We start from the raw sequence: 18566 nt of genomic DNA, 5'->3' as shown, positions 1-18566 counted from the left end.
TGTTTCTGAGCTGGGTAGTGTTTGGTAATTTATGCATATCTCGTTCTCTAGAAATTGGTTTACAGTGAATAAATATGATTTGGAAACCTAATTTGTATACCTACAACTCTTATGTTTATGTAAAACTATAATTTAGTTGTTATGGATTTGGAATATAGGACACAACATAGGGCAAGTTCTGTCCAGATTTCAGAATTTGAAATCTTGTATGATCAACTGTTAGTGTTTTGAATATATTTTTTTGTACAAAATATATTTTGCGGTGATTCTTGTTCATTTGCAACCTTTAGAGATATACCTACATCTTTCATGAAGGATATAAAGTCCAGCTTTTCCGTTTTCCTCTTCAAAACTAAGTTGCAACTTGAGGAACCAGGCTGGACAGATTCACTGTTTTGGGAGCATAGTTGTATTTGTACATGCTAGGCTTACTTGTGATGATCATGTTTTACGTCAACATTATTAAGCTAATAGAAGTTAAAGAAGTTATTTAATTGTATTTTTTAGGTTATATATACTCGTGTACACGATGAGAACCTTGATACGTTGGTCAAGGTACGGTTTGAATTCTTGAAGTTTTGTTGGACTGTTTCTATGCTAAATCCCGAGGTTTGGGTATAAACTTATACTTGTACTCTTGTTATCTGCTTGTATATTTGAAGGGTTATCTCAATATCTTGGTTACTTGTTGTCACATTGTATTGTCGTATTGATATTCTCTAAGACTTTCAAGACACTTGTGTAACTCGCCCACTTGTACAGATTGCTTGATCACTTGGCATTCTTGTTGGGACTTTGTCCTTCTTGTGACTGTGACTTTGTCAGTATTGACATGCCTATTGATTCGGATTAATTGTCATCTTGACTCTGGATTTTTGGTTCATCTTAAGTATGGAAGTTGTCCATTTTAAGTATGAACTAGGAAGCCATTTTTAATATGGTTCTTGATTCTCTTGATTATTAGGCTTTGACCCTTCTTGATACAGGGCTTCTGTCCTTCTTGATACAGGGTTTCAGTCCTTCTTGATACTTGGTTATGTTGGGTGTGAGGTATGATGTATATATTGGGCAAGCCTTAGTATTGGATCTCTTGGGAAATGGTGCTATAAGCGTTCTGGACACTTGGATCTTTAAATATAGAACTTGATACCCTTAATATATTGTTTACTTGATTTATTTATTATGTTTCGATTGTGTTGTCCATGACTTTTGAAAGGTAACTTGGTGAATCTATCGGCTCCACGTATATAGTTTTTACACCACTAAGTTTTATGCTTAGCGATAGTTGTTTCTATCGTAGGGAACGTTCGAGGAGATACTTGAAGCTGGCCATTGGAGGCGGAGTTTTTGCGAGCTTTATGGGAAGATCACATTTGCATATATGCATCTATAGTTTGCATAAATCTTGGGACTTGTACATGATCTATATGTTGTACATTTACATGGAATTTTGAAGGCTAATTTGATCATGCCACCATGAGTTGTAATATAAGTATGGCTATATCTGTTGTTCTTTTTGGGGTGTGTAAATCCAAGTCTTGTAATATACTAAATTTACTATTTGTTTTGAATGTTTGTGTGAAGTATGAACCGGCAAAGGTTTGTACTTGGAAGTTCGCAATATCATGTTATATTATTTTGAGTGTGAGGAAGAAATATGCACGAAAACCTAGTAAGTCATTTGCTTAGATAATTTTGTAAGGGTTCTTCCGCCATAAGATAAAATGTTACACAGTTTCAGTTTGGCATCAAATTATTGTGTAAATGGGCAGGTTTCACTTATTTAACTTCTTTTTTTTCTGTGAACCTAATTCCTCTACTAGACTAAAATAAATATGCCCTTTGTTAATCTCTTTTAAATATCGCAGGTATTAAATTAGTTTTCTCCTTTAAGTGGTAGCTTCCTTCCGAGATGGTTGTTACACCTAGGATCACGAGTGACCCCAAGCAAACCCTGCTGGCATATCATAATGCATACTTAAAAGAAATATTGTGCGGAAGCATAAGAAATGAGATAAACTGAAAAGATGAGGAATACACATTTACTGTTTGAATATATAAAAACTGAGAGTTTAACAACAACTTAAAAGTCAAACTCAAATACTAAAGCTGAAACTAACTATGTCTGAAATAGCCTCTAGCTGACTAGAAGTGCTGGGACATGCCTCAACTATCTAGCAAAAACTGAAACTAAAACTAAAAGCAAAGGAAACATGTATGTCGTCCTCGAGAAACGAGGACTCACCACTGATGTTGCTGAACTGGAGATCGGAAACCGATCTATGCGTGATCTGGAGGCTGAGGGCCTAAACCTACATCACGAGAAGATATAGCGCAGAGTATAGTCAGTACTTGAAAGGTATTGAGCATGCAGGATAGAATAAAGTTGAACAAAGCATATATCTGAGCAATGATAAGAGATAAGCATGATACTAAATTGAGAATACTGAACGTGAAATAACTGAATGCAATGACCAAGTTTATAACATGCTGAGACTGAAATTTAACTGTAACTGATAACATGGTCAATGCAATAGAATATGTCTATAAGGGAGCTATTAATAACCGACATAAAACCACATGAGCTAAATATGGAGTCTGATGTATACGCCCCATCGAGAGGACCCAATATACCCTACTAGAGGTATAGAGGCATGACTGGCGTGATCACTAAAATGTAATGCCCACAGAGAGGACTTATAAACCTACGGGTGCACGTAGTTCTGGGATTTGAGGGTGACTCACCCTTGTCCACTCGGTATTAAGCTACTCCTAATTGATTATGTATTTTACAATTTATGACTGAATTTCTGTAATACTGGATAGCTCAAAATACTGACATGCTGACTGAAAATGCAACATTAATCTATTTTCTGATGTGGCATGCTTCAATAACCAGTACCCTCGACCCCTCCCCCACCCCTAAAAAAAAATAAGTTTATTTTTAAAAAATAATTTCAACTTCAAAATTTTATTTTTTCACCCCTAAAATTGACCACCCTCCCCACCCAAAAAAAAAAATTAAGTTTATTTTTAAAAAATATTTTCAACTTCAAATTTTTATTTTTTCACCCCTAAAATTGACCACCCTCCCCACCCAAAAAAAAAAATTAAGTTTATTTTTAAAAAATATTTTTAATTTCAAATATTATTTTCTACTCTAGTAAAAATAAAAAATATTTCTCAAAAATATTTTTCATTCATAAATCAAACACTAAAAAATATTTTTCGAAAAATATTTTCTACTCACCAACCAAACATGAGAAAATAAAGTCAAAAATACTACTTGTTTTCCAAGAAAACATTTTCCTTCATACCAAACACACCCTTAGTGCTTAAAATTTGAAGAAGATACCAAAAAACAAACTTGATCTTTTTATAAACACGCAACAATAGATTTTGCATAATGTAGAAGTTTGACTGTTTGACAAATTTCAAAATATTCAATATTGAGAGGATAAAAATAGTGAAAGGAGAATAAAAAAAAGTAAATATAAGAAATATAATGTTGATTCATGATAGTCATCGGTATATAAATGAGGCAACAAAGTAGATTGTCACGAAAGGATGCTACAATAAACTAAACATCATTTCATTTTTCAATTATTACAACGATCCCTATATTAAATAAAGGATACATGAATCAACAAATTAATTAACATCAGCAAGTTATTAGTGAGAAAATAAAAAAAAACATTAATTAATTAAAATAAACCCAATTAGAAGAAGAGAAAACGAGAGAGTGAGGGCAATAGCAGAATGTATTTCTCTACACATTTTTCTAATGAAGGGGTAAGAGAATTTATAGAGGAAGGGAGAAATGGCACCATGCCACTTGTCCAAACTATTACATGCAAAATGCCACCATGAGACAAGTGTCAAGAAGAGGACAAGTGGCAAGAAGGGTGTAAAATAATGGCATATACTACACTGTCAACTTTACCATTTTTCCAACAAATATTTCTTAATTAATTTTGGCTTTTCAAATAATCTTTTGAAATAAAAACATTTTGCCAACAGAAATGACCGTGTTCAAAAGTTGAGGAATGTTTTCATAACTTAAAAAAAACCATAGGGAGGTTTTGTATAATTATCCTATGTACAAATTTATATGTGAACAACCTTCACCCACCTATTTTCTTTCATTCATTCCTCACACATTGATTGTAGTACAAATATAAATTTCAAAATTCCCCTCTACTCTCTCAAATACAGAGCAATGGAGACCAAAGCAGAGCTTGTTTTCATTCCATCGCCGGGATTGGGTCACGTCGCCTCCGCTGTCGAATTCGCCAAACTCGTTCTTGCTACAAATGAACGACTATGCATTTCTCTTCTCATCATGAAACATCCTGCCGATTTTGGTGTTCAATCTTATCTCCAATCACTCCCTTCTCTGTCCCGCTTGCGCTTTATTGATGTTTCAATAGACCCGAAACTAGTTGTTGAACTTTTGTCTAACAAGGACAGATTCTTATACGATTTCATTGATGGTCATAAACAGAAGGTAACTGAATTTGTTACTAACAACATTACTAGTAATAATTCCAGCTCTTCCCAATTTGGCTCTACTCGGCTTGCTGGCTTTGTTCTTGACATGTTCTGCATTTCCATGATTGATGTAGCAAATGAATTTCGTGTTCCTAGTTACATTTTCTTTACTTCTGCTGCTGCTTTTCTTGCATTGTCCTTTCATTTTGAAGCTCTGAGGAGTACCTCCAAGTTTGATTATTCCGAGTCTGATGAGGAATTGTCGATTCTCGGATTTAAAAATCGGTATCCTGCTAAAGTTTTACCTAAGCCAGCTAAGGCAATTACACCAAGCTCGAGTTTGTACTACGATGGGATTTGTCGTTTCAGAGAGACGAAAGGTATTGTTATCAATACCTTTGCGGAGCTTGAACCTTTTGCTCTTCAGTCATTGTCTGATGCTAAAATTGCTCCTCCGATTTATCCGATTCATGCTGTATTCAATTCAGACGATAATGACAAAAAACAGGAAACAGAAAGTATTGTGGAGTGGTTAGATGATCAACCAAACTCATCTGTAGTGTTCTTGTGCTTTGGAACCATGGGAAGTTTTGAACCTGAGCAGGTAAAGGAGATAGCAATTGCGTTAGAGCGTAGTGGGCACCGGTTCTTGTGGTCCTTACGAAGGCCTCCACCAAAGGGGAAAATAGAGATGCCAAGCAATTATGACAATTCGGAGGAAGTGCTGCCTGAAGGGTTCTTGGAGAGGACAAAAAGAATTGGGAAAGTGGTAGGATGGGCGCCACAAGTGACTGTACTTTCACATCGTGCGGTGGGGGTATTCGTGTCACATTGTGGATGGAATTCGACAATGGAGAGCGTGTGTTGTGGGGTGCCTATTGCTGCTTGGCCCTTGTATGCTGAACAACAGATGAATGCGTTTTTGTTGGTTAAGGAATTGGGATTGGCAGTGGAGATTCGGATGGACTATGTCAAGGACTTCGAGGGGAAAAATCCAGTTGATGTAGTTAGTGCTGAGGAAATTGAAGGCGCCCTACAGAAGCTTATGGCGAATGGTGAAGAGAATGAAGTGAGAAAAAGAGTGAAGGAAATGCAAGAGAAGAGCAGAAAAGCCATGGAAGAAGGCGGATCATCTTATACCTCTTTACGACTTCTAATTGACGATTTCATCAGCAACATTTCCTGAAGATTTTCTGCAAAGTGATCTTCACCAATGACAGGTTTTTCTCTGGATATACTATTCGAAAAATTTAGCACTCCGATGCTCAGAACAGAACTTTTAAATGCATTATGATCAAGGGTACAAAAGTTTTCTATGTTGATATTTGTGGTTGTTGCATATTCATAGTGTGCTTAATGCGTTAAAGTTAATATTAGCAGTTCTATTCCATGAATATTTTGGAGTATTGGTGACTGTTTGATCCCTAATTTTGTGGGTCCATCGTGATGATCTAGCGAACAATAATTACAGCATATACAAAATCCACACCAAATTCACATTGTAAAAGAGGATCTCACATCTATATTTCATTTTCCAGTGCGGTAAATATTTACCCTTCCTACTTATTGAAAATGTAATGAACTGACTGAAGATTGAAATGTGTAAAAGGCTGTCTTCACATATTTATAGTGAACAATGAAGTGTTTGAATAGAAGAAAACTTCGTTGATGTTCCTGATCTGTGGGGCTAACCATTGATATTGTAAAAGACAGGTAAAATTTATCATGCTTTGTTAAAAAATTCACCAACTTGTGGAGAGTGAAATCTATCCGGTGTGGAGCCATCGAGGACTATAGATGCAGAGTGTGGTGGTTGGATACAGTTCATTGCAAGGTATGAGACATGAATCTCACACTGATATTGTAAGATGCTTATGCTCTGCCCGTTGAAACTTAAACCTCATTCCAGTTTGATTAAACGTCTCACCTCAAGTCGATGCCTTTTAATACAGTGGGTATAGTTACACTAAGAATGTCACACTAGAGTTACATTACTAAACTGAGAATGCAATGGTCCGGAAGACCCAATCAAATTATACAAGAAAATTTATTGTTTTGTCGCAATGTGAGAGAGAATCTCAATTAGTGATGCTTACTTAGTTTTGTCCATCACCTGCTCGATAAAATGTCCAACAGAGTTGTACGAAGAGCCACATTCTTTTAGCGCCAATCTGCTCTTCTCCTTCATGTCCTTCACTTTCAACCTTATTTCATTTTCAGGATCTATCAACTGCTTTATTGCTTTCTCTATCTCCTCTGCTTTTACTATAACGTTCGATTCGGTCCCCCTGAGATCCTTCCTATAATCCATCTTAATCTCCACTGCTATCTCTAAATCCTTCACCAATTGAAATGCATTCGCTTGCTGCTCCGAATATATTGGCCAAGTTGCCAGTGGTACTCCGAACCAAATGCTCTCTAAAGTCAAATTCCACCCACAGTGTGACACAAAGCCACCTACAGCATCATGACTCAAGATAGCCACCTGGGGTGCCCATCCTATCACCTTCCCAATCGCTTCTGTCCTTTGCAAGAACCCCTCAGGCAAAACATCTTCTGGATTATCATAAGCAGCTGGAAAAAATGTATCTTTAGCCAAAGGCTTCTTTAGGGACCACAAGAATCGACATCCGCTCTTCTCCAAAGCATATGCAATTTCCTTTATTTGCTCCTCGTTGAAACTTCCTAAGCTTCCAAAGCAGAGGTACACTACTGATGAATCGGGTTGATCATCTAACCAGTTGATTATAGTTTGATGTTGAGAAGAATCTTGATTGTTACCGTGATCGTTATCAAGGTTTAGCAAAGGTCCGACTGGGTATACAAGTGGGATTTTCTCATCGAGGGAGAGGGATTTGACAGCATGAGATTCGAATTCGGAGAAAGTGTTGACTAGGATAGCTTTAGCTTCTCGAAGCCTTTTAGAAAGATCAAGGTACATTGTGGAACCACCATCCTTGTCAAAGGCTATAGATGGCAAACATTTAGCTGGAAATGGGTTTCCATACGTTGTCACCGAAAGCTCTGCTTCTGGATCATCCTTGTATTCTGTCACGTCTTGGTTAAAATCATCCCTGAGAGTCTGCAAATGAAGCTGAAGACCAAGCATGGCAGCACCAGACGTGTAGAAAACATAAGTCGGGAGGCCAAATTCATTGGCCACGTCTATCATTGCTGTACACATCATGTCAATAACAAGGCCCGCAAGACGATTTGATCCTGAATTCAAGATTTCAATCACAGAATTTCTGACTTGAGGCTTTTGACTGGATAAAAATGTGATGAAAGTTGTGTTTGTGATTGACTGTAAGATGGACTCATATTGAGGGAGTTCAATGAACTTCATTTGAGAGTTGTAGTTTGGATTTGTCGAGACTGATTCAATATAGGAGCTGAGCATGTTGTCAGAAGGCAGCTTGATTACGAGGACTGTAATGACGAGATGTTCATCTCTAGCTATTAGAACCTTTGCCATCTCAAGTGTGGGTACTAGGTGGCCCATACCAGGAACAGGAATGAAAACCAACTCTGTTTTCTTGTTTACTGACTCCATGTTTTGTTGCTTGAATGAAATTTGTTATGGCTCATAACTGGAAGCTTGATTTGTACTCATTTTATAAGATGCTGATTTAAAAAACATGTTAGTGTTAGGTGAGTGAAGACCAATAGACTTGGGGAGCAAGAGTTAATGGTAAATGATGTCATGCCTTGGCTGCCAAGTGCCAACTTACAATTAATTACAATAGACTAGTAGGGTGGCTTTTGGGTGAAGCCTTTAGCCCCTCATTTTCTTGGGGTCCCACATTCCATCAATAAGTTACATAGTATATAGTAATTAGTTTTCAATTTGTTTTCTCTGTTGAAGTTAAAAAAAAGTAAAAAGATTTTCTCAAGTGTTTGTCTTTTGTCATATTTCACATTGCATTTGCTCCTCCAAATATCCCAAGAAGCCAACAAAGGGATGCCATGAGAGCATGGACTGGATTAAAAGTTTTCCAGGTCCACCATGGTGATTATGTGAAATATATGCAAGGCAGGGGGTGGCTCTTCTTACGCCTTTCTTGGACGATTCAATTAGGGATATCATGGATAATCTTCACTAACTAGCTCGTATATGCCTACACACACCCTGTCATAGCAAAGCCATCTTTTTCTTCAAAGCCTATAACATCACACACTTAAGGTGAAGGAAATAAAAAGCAGCAATGAGTGAAATCAAGAACGTAGAGTTGGTCATCATACCATCTCCTGGAATGGGTCATCTGGTACCCGCAGTGGAGATGGCAAAACTCCTTATAGCTAGAGAGGAACACCTCTCCATCACTGTCCTGGTCATGAACATGAACCTCAAACCTTACCTCCGATCACTTTCCTCAAATGCTAATTGCAGCTCAACAAGATTGAAATTCATAAATCTCCCTCGTGACGAATCCGCTTTGCTACTCCTCAACAACAATACCTTCTTTTCTGGGTTTATTGAAAGGCATAAACCTCAGGTCAGACATGTTGTGGCTCAAATTCTGCAATCAAAAACAGCCACACTTTCCAGTTTTGTGGTAGACATGATGTGTACCATAATGATAGATGTGGCCAATGAATTTGGTGTTCCAACTTATGTTTTCTACACGACTAGTGCAGCCATGCTTGGCCTTCACTTTCATATGCAGAGCCTAAGAGATGATTTGTTACTGATTGTAACGATGACCCTGAATCAGAACTCTATGTACCTTCGTATTTAAATCCATTCCCAGCGAAATGTTTGCCGTTGATGTTCTTGGACAAGGAAGGTGGTTCCACTATGTTCCTTGATATTTCCAAAGGGTATCAAGAAACCAGAGGAATCTTGGTGAACACATTCCAGTAATTGGAAGCTCATGTTATGATATCTCTCTGTCTGGACGAGAAAACCCTACCCGTTTATCCAATAGGACCATTACTGAACCTTCACAGTGGCGTCAGTGATAAGGAAGAGTCGTCTCACGACGAAATTATCAAATGGTTAGATGGGAAAAATTCATCCTCTGTAGTGTTCCTCTGTTTTGGAAGCTCGGGAAGTTTCAACAAGGAGCAAGTGAATGAAATTGCGCAGGCTCTAAAGGACAGCGGGTGTTGGTTCTTGTGGTCTCCAAGGAAACAGCCACCAAAAGACTCATGGTATCCAAGTGAGTACAAGAAGCTGGAAGATGCATAGCCGGAGGGGTTCTTGCAAAAGACAAAAGGGAATGGAATGGTGATAGGATGGGCACCCCAAGGAGTAATTTTGTCTCATCGTGCAGTGGGTGGATTTGTGTCACACTGTGGTTGGAATTCAATTTTGGAGAGTATTTGGTTCAGTGTGCCAATGGCAACTTGGCCAATGTATTCAGAGCAGCAAGCAAATGCATTTCAATTGGTGAAGGATTTGTGTATGGCAGTGGATATTAAGATAAAGGAAAGCAACACAGATGTTATAAAAGCGGAGGAGATAGAGAAAGCAATAGGGCATTTGAAGGATCCTGAAAATGGAATAAGGTTGAAAGTGAAAGACATGAAGGAGAAGAGCAGATTGGCGCTAAAGGAAGGTGCTTCTTCCTACAACTCTGTTGGGCGTTTAATCGAGCAGGTTATGGGCAATAACTGACTATGAGCACTTCATTTTCCCTTTACACTTTGTTTCCATGATATGTTTGAATAGATTACAAGGATACACATCTATAATTTGAATAATAAACATATAAAAAAAAGTAGGATATAATGTAGAGCTACTATAAAAAGGTAGGATAATAAAACATGAAATATAATTATTAAATAATAAATAAAGACAAAATGAAAAGAAAATATTAAGGTGACAACACAATCACACCAAATCGGTCTTTACATAAAATGGGTCTTTTCGTCGTTATCTAATGATGGATTTAAACGATACGATACAATAGAATTTATATAACAATCAAACAAACATTATATTTAAACTAACAATTAGGAGTGTGCAAAAACAAACCAACCAATAAATCGAACCGAAAAAATGTTATTGGGTTTTTAATGGATTTATAAAAAATAATTATTGGGTTATTGGTTCGATATCGATTTTTACTATTGGGTTATTTACCTGATAACCCAATAAGATGGTAATAAGTACTACTTTACCCTTCCAAAATATTAGATATTGATAATTTAATATATAACTAGACACTATAACTATATCAAATTATTAGTACTCTACCCACTTCACATTAGGCCGCTATACTAGTAAGGGTATAGCAATTGTAGCTATTTGGTTTTAGTTTTAGTCTTGTTGGACTATTTGATTTTAGTTTTAGTTTATAATTGTAGGTTGTAACTTTTGCAAGTTTGTAATGGTCTGTTATAATTTGATTAACATAAGAAATTTCATACTATGTTTTAGTTGTGACATGTAATTATAGCGCCTTCATACTATATTTTATCTTATTGATGCAATTTGTCATTATCTTTCTTGTTTTACTATATCAAAGCATTTAGAGAAGTGAGAAGTCATATAATATTTTACGGACATTTTCTTATTGGGTAAATCGAATATCGAACCGATAACGACCAAAAACCGATAAATCGAAACCCAATATAAATATCTTATTGGTTTGTTATTGGGTTAGCATATTTAAAAATCGAAAATTGATAAACCGAACAGATAATACATAAAATCGAATCGAACCGACCGATGCACACCCGTACTAACAATACAATACAACGTAACTGGTAACAACCATCCAAACAAGGGGTTAGAATAGCCATTTTACTTGATTCTTTCAGTTTAACTTTAGCATAATATCTCATACTATAAATACACTGTAAAAATTTCACACGAGAATTACATTACTAAAATGTGAAAATTTATTGTTATTCAATAGTCATGTCGCAATTTGAGAGAGACTCTGAATTAGTGATGCTTACTTAGTTTGTCCATCACCTGTTCGATAAAATGTCCAACAGAGTTGTAGGAGGATCCACCTTCTTTGAGCACCAATCTGCTCTTCTCCTTCATATCCTTTACTTTCAACCTTATTTCATTTTCAGGCTCCATTAGCTGCTTTATTGCTTTCTCTATCTCCTCTGCTTTTACTATAACGTTCGATTCGGTCCCTCTCAGATCCTTCCTATAATCCATCTTAATCTCTACTGCTATCCCTAAATCCTTTACCAATTGAAATGCATTCGCTTGCTGCTCTGCATATATTGGCCAAGTTGCCAGTGGTACTCCAAACCAAATACTCTCTAAAGTCGAATTTCATCCACAGTGTGAAACAAAGCCTCCTACAGCATCATGACTCAAGATAGCCACCTGGGTTGCCCATCCTATCACTTTTCCAGTCAATTCCGTTCTTTGCAAGAACCCCTCAGGCAAAACATCTTCTGGATTTTCATAAGCAGCTGGAAAAAATGTTTCTTTAGCCAAAGGCTTCTTTAGGGACCACAAGAACCGACATCCGCTCTTCTCCAAAGCATATGCAATTTCCTTTATTTGAAACTTCCCAAGCTTCCGAAGCAGAGGTACACTACTGATGAATCAGGTTGATCATCTAACCAGTTGATTATAATTTGATGTTGACACAAATCTTGATTGTTACTGTGGTCATTGTCAAGGTTTAACAAGGGTCCGACTGGGTATACAAGTGGGATTTTCTCATCAAGGGAAAGGGCTTTGGCAGCATGAGATTCAAATTCCAAGAAACTGTTTACGAAAATAGCTTTAGCTTCTCGAAGCCTTCTAGAAAGATCACAAGGTACATTGTGGAACCACCATCCTTGTTAAAAGCTATAGATGGCAAACATTTAGCTGGAAATGGATTGACATATGTTGTGATAGAAAGCTCTGCTTCAGAGTCATCCATGTAATCTGTCACATCTTGGTTAAAATCATCCCTGAGACTATGCAAATGAAGCTGAAGACCAAGCATGGCAGCACCCGACGAGTAGAAAACATAAGACGGGAGTCCAAATTCGTTGGCCACATCTATCATTTCTGTGCACATCATGTCAATAACAAAGCCAGCAAGACGAGTCGATCCTGAATTCAGGATTTCATTCACAGAATTTCTGACTTGAGGCTTATGACTGGATAAGAATGTGATCATATCTTTGTTTGTAAATAACTGTGAGATGGAGTCATCCTGAGGGAGTTGAATGAACTTCATTTGAGAGTTGTAGTTTGGGTTTGTCGAGACTGATTCGATGTAGGAACTCATGAGCTTGTTGTCAAAAGGAAGCTTCATTATGAGTACTGTAATAAAGAGATGTTCATTTCTAGCTATTAGAAGCTTTGCCATCTCCATTGTGGGTACTAGGTGGCTCATACCAGGAACAGGAATGAAAACCAACTCTGTTTTCTTGTTTACTGGCTCCATTTTTTGATGCTTGAATGAAATTTGTTAAGGCTCATAACTGGAAGCTTGATCTGTGTTCATTTTATAAGATGTTGATTTAAAAAACTTGTTAAGTGTTAGGTGATTGAAGAGCAATAGACTTGGTGAGCAAGAATTATTGTTAAATGATGCCATGCCTTGCTGCCAACTTATAATTAATTACAATATCATAAACTAAGATTTAAGACCAATGGATGTCTTTTGGGTGAAGCCTTTAGCCCCTCATTTTTTGGGGGTCTATTTCCATCAATAAGTTATATACTCACTTTAATTTAATTTGTTTGTTTTGTTCTGACTTATATTCCCTTTATTTCATAGTAAGTAAATTTGTGACGTAAGCACACTTATTAAGAAAAAAAAAATATTCAAGAACATAATTTAAATTACATTTTTCATTATTATCATTGGTGAAATCATTTTCTTTTATCATTGGTGAAATCATAAATATACCTTTATAAGTAGTGCAATTTATCTCCTAGAAAATGTAAAAGCTTCATAAAAGGAGAGGGCAAATATGGAAAAAAATTCAAATAACTATGAACTTTGAACAATTCAATTGTTTTGAACAATGAAAAAAATCCCAAAAATTTAATTAATATGGAATAGAGAGAGTACGGAGTTTAAGAAAGTAAAGAAATTTTGTGGTTTTCAATTAAAGATATGTAGATCTTGTGGCTTTAATTAAGTTGAAATTAAAAAAATTATTATCTTTGATCTACCCTTGGGAGCATTCTTTGTTTTCTTTTGAAGATGGTAAACAAATACTTAATTTGTAGGATCATTGAATTAGTGGTTCACTAGCCAAATAATGTAATCATTAATAAATATAAATTACATTGAAATAGTCAGAGTCTATAATTGTATACTTGTTACATAAGTTTTAGGGGAAAATAAGCAAATACCCCATAAAAGCAAAATAATTACAAACATATGCCCCTTTACATTCATACTCCACTAAATAATTACACTATATACTCCATTTACTAATTTCGCTTAACTGATACTAAATCAGTATATATATACTGTATTGGTATCATTAAGGTTGATAATTTCGCTTAACTGATACTAAATTAGTATCATATATACTATATTTGTATCATTAAGGCTGATAATTTCGCTGACTTGATTACTAAATCAGTATATATATACTGTATTGGTATCATTAAGGTTTTTTTGTAAAAAAGTTCTTATTAGTCAATGATACTATAAAAGTATATATGTATAATGTTGTGGTATAATTAATGTTTCTTGTTCAGAAATTACTCATTAGTCAATGATACTATAAGAGTATATATATACTCTTATAGTATCATTGACTAATGAGTAATTTCTGAACAAGAAACATTAATTATACCACAACATTATACATATATACTTTTATAGTATCATTGACTAATAAGTAACTTTTTAACAAAAAACCTTAATGATACCAATACAGTATATGATATCGATTTAGCATCACTTAAGCGAAAATTATCACCCTTAATGAATGGGGGTATGGACTGTAATTATTTATGAGAGAATGGGTATTTTCGAAATTACTTTGGATTTGGGTATGAACTTGTAATTATTTTAAATTTTATGGCCCATTTATGTAGATTTCCCTAAGTTTTATTCGCTATTCGAAGAAGAAATTAATCTTCACAAGAATCTTCAATGAAACTTTTCAGAAATTGGAGAAGGAAGAAAGCGTCGTTTCTTTTCTATTTTGAAATCCTAATATAATTCTAAAGGAACCCAACTTTTCAAATATTCCCTATGTTCACTTTTAATTGTCAAGTTGTGCTTTTTGAAAGTTAATTTGATTAATTTTTAAAATTAAATTAGATTGCATTAATTCGATATTTTAAACAAAAAAATTAGATATTCGAAAACTATACGAAAAGTACTATAAATTTCATTTTTTTGCATATCAATATGATGAAAAAATACATCGTAAAATGTTAGTCAAAGTTATTATCGTTTGACTCTAAAAAACGAAACTATAACAATTAAAAGTGGACGGAGGTAGTAATTGTGTCTCTTTCCTTTTATTAATAGATTAGTCTTTGGGAATGTGTGTTGCACGTTTATCCCAAACAATAATGTTATCCATCACATCTTCCACATAATCAGCAAATTTTAAAAGTTCAAAAATTGATATGTGCAATATAAAAAACTTATTGTAAACAAATAAGAGACTCTTGTCAAACAAATATAATGAATCATCAAACTTATGTACAAAAATTGATATTGTGCAATATAAAAAACTTATTGTAAACAAATAAGAGATTCTTATCAAACAAATATAATGAATCATCAAACTTATCACATATAATTATAGTTATATCTTATCTTAGATTAAAACTGATTTTCGACTAATTTTTGAAAAGTTATAAAAATAGAGAAAAAAATCAGATTTCTTCTTCAATGGATAAAACCAAGTGAATCTCGTGCAATCATCAACGAAAATAACATAGTATTTTATTCCTTGTGATGAAGTCACAGGGGCCGGACCCCATAAATATCACGACCCAGGAGTACCCCCTAGACATAACATGGCGTAGTTGACCCCGAAGGGGTCGCATACAAGCCCTTAGCATATTCATAACATAGGATAATAGAAAAATCCAGGGAAATTTAAAACTTTCTTTAAAACATAATATCAAAAACATTTCATAAAAGCGGAAGTCTTTCTAACATCTTTGTCTCAAACCATCTATGAATAACATGAATTAAAGTCTTGGGACGCAGCCCATATAAAGTCTAAAACATAACAAAAAGTAATAGATTTGTCCTACGAAACTATGAGACTCACCAATCTTCAATCTTCTTAGCTCCTTAGAAAACCTATCTCCCAAGTAGCACTTAAGTCTCCAAACCCTACATTTGATTAGAATGTAGGCAATATGAATTAGTACAAAATGTACCAAGTATGAAAGCTAACATATCAACATAAAACAATACTCAAATGGTTAGTCAACATAAGACATAGTCATAAGAGATAATAACATAAACTCCAATAAGATAACATAACATCATAAGTCAACATAATGCAAGATATATGAACATAAGAACCAAATCATACTTATAGCATAGCCTTACTTAACCTGCACAATTACAATAAGCCAACTCTAACATCATAAGTATCATATAAGCATTATTGACTCTTATTCATCTATACCATAATAGTACCATTCTCAAGTAACCTCAAAAGCATACAAGTGCAAAGCAAGAATAGCATCCCATAATACTACCCAAGCCATGTATCCCTTCTTAGTCATCTTAATCATAGTCTATAAACATGGTTTAATTCTCGAGGCTTCTCTACCATAAGGGCACCATACTTTTAGGCAACCTCAAAGCACACTTGTGCAATGCATGAAAAGCATCCCATAATACCCTTCACACTAAGCATAACTTTGAAGCCATCCTAGTCATATTCACCCTACTTTGGTCTCTTTATTTACTTAATTTCTCATAACTAAGGGAGTCTCTCACCTTTAGTCACTAAAGTAAGGAAGGCAACTATGGCACAATCCTATCTCAACTCATTCTCTTTAGTAACCCTAAGTCATACTCGTGCAATGCAATCATAGCATCCCATAATACTAATCATGTCAAGTATTACTTCTAGGTCCTCTTACTAATACTTCTTGGTTTGGAACCTAGTTCCTCTCTTTATCTTTAGAACACTATGAGGTGCTCTCTTAAGCACATCTTAGTTCACTTATAACGTGAACCCTATGAGATACCACTTTTAGTATGTCTAAGTTCATTACTAGCATGGATACTAGGAGATACTTACTTAAGTATGTCTCACTCCATTATACTTGGAACCCTATGAGATACTCTATAAAGTATGTCTAAGTTCCTTACAAGCATGGATACTAGGAGATACTTACTTAAGTATGTCTCACTCCATTATACTTGGAACCACTACAACAAATTAGATTATGAGGGACAAATAATTTCGTCATCTATAAATCATGTTTCATCACTAAAAATTTTGTGTGACGAAAAAATTTTCGTCAATCAGTCATCACTAAACGTGTCACTAAAAGTATACAAAGACGATTTAGTGCTTCGTCGCTAAAACTAATATATTAATTACAAAAAGAAAAATCGTCCCCAAATGCATAAACATTTGTGACGAATTTATTTGTCATAAAAAGTGTAACTTTTTTTGTAGTTAATAGTATGTTTTGTCACTAAAAAGGTTATTACTACCGACAAAACTATATCGTCGCTAATTATTTAGTTCAATCAGGGACGACATTAATTGTCTCTAAAGTTATATGTATTTCGTAGTTGAAAAAATATAATATCGTCACTAAAGACTATTTTTTATATACAAAAAATATTTTGTCTAAAATGTATAAATTAGGGACAAATTTATTATTATAAAAAAAGTTACTAATAATTTTGTGATTAAATCTATCATTTTGTCACTTAAAAGTGTTGCTTTTACTGACGACATATATTGTCACTAAATATTATCATAAGTAGTGACAATTACAATTGTCACAAAATAAATAAAATTATTCATATTCAACAAAAAACGGTACTACGATAATACATTTTTTGTCACTGAATGTAATCAAGTTGTGATGAATTAATTTATTTAATGACAAAAATATTTGTATCAAAATTCACCCATGATCATATAATAAAAATAACTAAAATTATACTAAAGAATAATATCTCATTACAAACCCCTTGAATAAAAGTAAAAATATGTCCAATGACAAGAAAAATCTAACTAAAAATATATCAAATATTACTCCTAAACAAAGACATATAAGTAAAAATTCCTTCCAAAGTATCAATAATGTGGTGACACATAGCTTGCAATAAATCTTGCTTCAATTCTCACCTTTTATACCTGTAAAAGAAAGAGAAAATAAAATAAAGATTTAAATTGAGATATTCATATTAGGGTCAAAAGTAAAATATGTAACAAAATTTGTCTTTCATATGTTGTAATGCCCAGTTTTATAAGTAATTTTTAATTTACAATATAAATTTTATCATTACAAATTTAACATAAGTGAAAGTTTTATGAAGTATATCATCACAAACTACTCTATATGGCAACATAAACTTCATCATTCATGAAACTGCTAACTATTAAAACATAATGTAAAAACTACAATCCAGTAAAATTATAAGTGCAAAATGAACAAAAGAACATAAAAACCCCACATAAAACCATAAAAATAAGTAACCAAGTTCATAATCTTTAACAAATTGGTCTCCTAAATAAAGAAAAAAATAAAAAAGAAAGACTAAGTTGTGATTAGGCCTTATATGGTATAGTCTTCGGTCAATTATTGAACCACAGAGTGTGAAAAATGATAGTAAATCATAGCCAATAAAACTTAGATCTACATATTCATTAAAGATTAACCAGTGATTATGTGAATATAGGGGTAAAGAATATGAAATACAAAGAAAAGACCTTTCTTGTTGATTTCTTTTCAATTTTGTTTTCATTTCTCTCTCTATATTTGTTTTAAAGTTGAACATGGGAGATGAGAAAAGAAAGGAAGATGAAGAAGATAAAGAAGAAAAAAAGGAAGATTTTTTTCTCTTTTCTGTATTAGTGTGATTGAACCACCTTAAAAGTTTTTTTTTTATGTTTCCTATTTTGATTCTTTTAACTTTTTTCCTTTTTAAAATTAATTAATTGTCTTGGAAGATAAAAAAAAAAGAAAC

At 34.3% G+C, this 18566-nt stretch overlaps 2 protein-coding genes and 2 pseudogenes across 2 annotated transcripts; 2 read left to right on the top strand and 2 right to left on the bottom strand.

Moving 5' to 3' along the window:
• Positions 1-4085: 4085 nt before the first annotated feature.
• Positions 4086-5916, top strand: LOC102601517 (anthocyanidin 3-O-glucosyltransferase 6-like). Its single transcript, XM_006353663.2, has one exon. The coding sequence runs from the start codon at positions 4220-4222 to the stop codon at positions 5675-5677; it is 1458 nt and encodes a 485-aa protein (XP_006353725.1). The 5' UTR covers positions 4086-4219; the 3' UTR covers positions 5678-5916.
• Positions 5917-6272: 356 nt separating this feature from the next.
• On the bottom strand, positions 6273-8142 carry LOC102601174 (UDP-glucose flavonoid 3-O-glucosyltransferase 6-like). Its single transcript, XM_006353662.2, has one exon. The coding sequence runs from the start codon at positions 8042-8044 to the stop codon at positions 6584-6586; it is 1461 nt and encodes a 486-aa protein (XP_006353724.1). The 5' UTR covers positions 8045-8142; the 3' UTR covers positions 6273-6583.
• A 306-nt stretch (positions 8143-8448) lies between these two features.
• Positions 8449-10161, top strand: LOC102600831 (UDP-glycosyltransferase 71E1-like; annotated as a pseudogene).
• A 1088-nt stretch (positions 10162-11249) lies between these two features.
• On the bottom strand, positions 11250-13081 carry LOC102600505 (UDP-glucose flavonoid 3-O-glucosyltransferase 6-like; annotated as a pseudogene).
• Positions 13082-18566: the final 5485 nt, after the last annotated feature.

This window comes from Solanum tuberosum, unplaced genomic scaffold (assembly GCF_000226075.1).
Source record: "Solanum tuberosum cultivar DM 1-3 516 R44 unplaced genomic scaffold, SolTub_3.0 scf00157, whole genome shotgun sequence".
NCBI lineage: Eukaryota > Viridiplantae > Streptophyta > Magnoliopsida > Solanales > Solanaceae > Solanum > Solanum tuberosum.
Note: the sequence above shows the minus strand (reverse complement) of the source record. Positions and strands in the feature narration are given on the sequence as shown.

Coding starts and splice junctions, on each gene's coding strand:
- LOC102601517 (XM_006353663.2), top strand. CDS start 4,220: ATGGAGACCAAAGCAGAGCTTGTTTTCATTCCATCGCCGGGATTGGGT.
- LOC102601174 (XM_006353662.2), bottom strand. CDS start 8,044: ATGGAGTCAGTAAACAAGAAAACAGAGTTGGTTTTCATTCCTGTTCCT.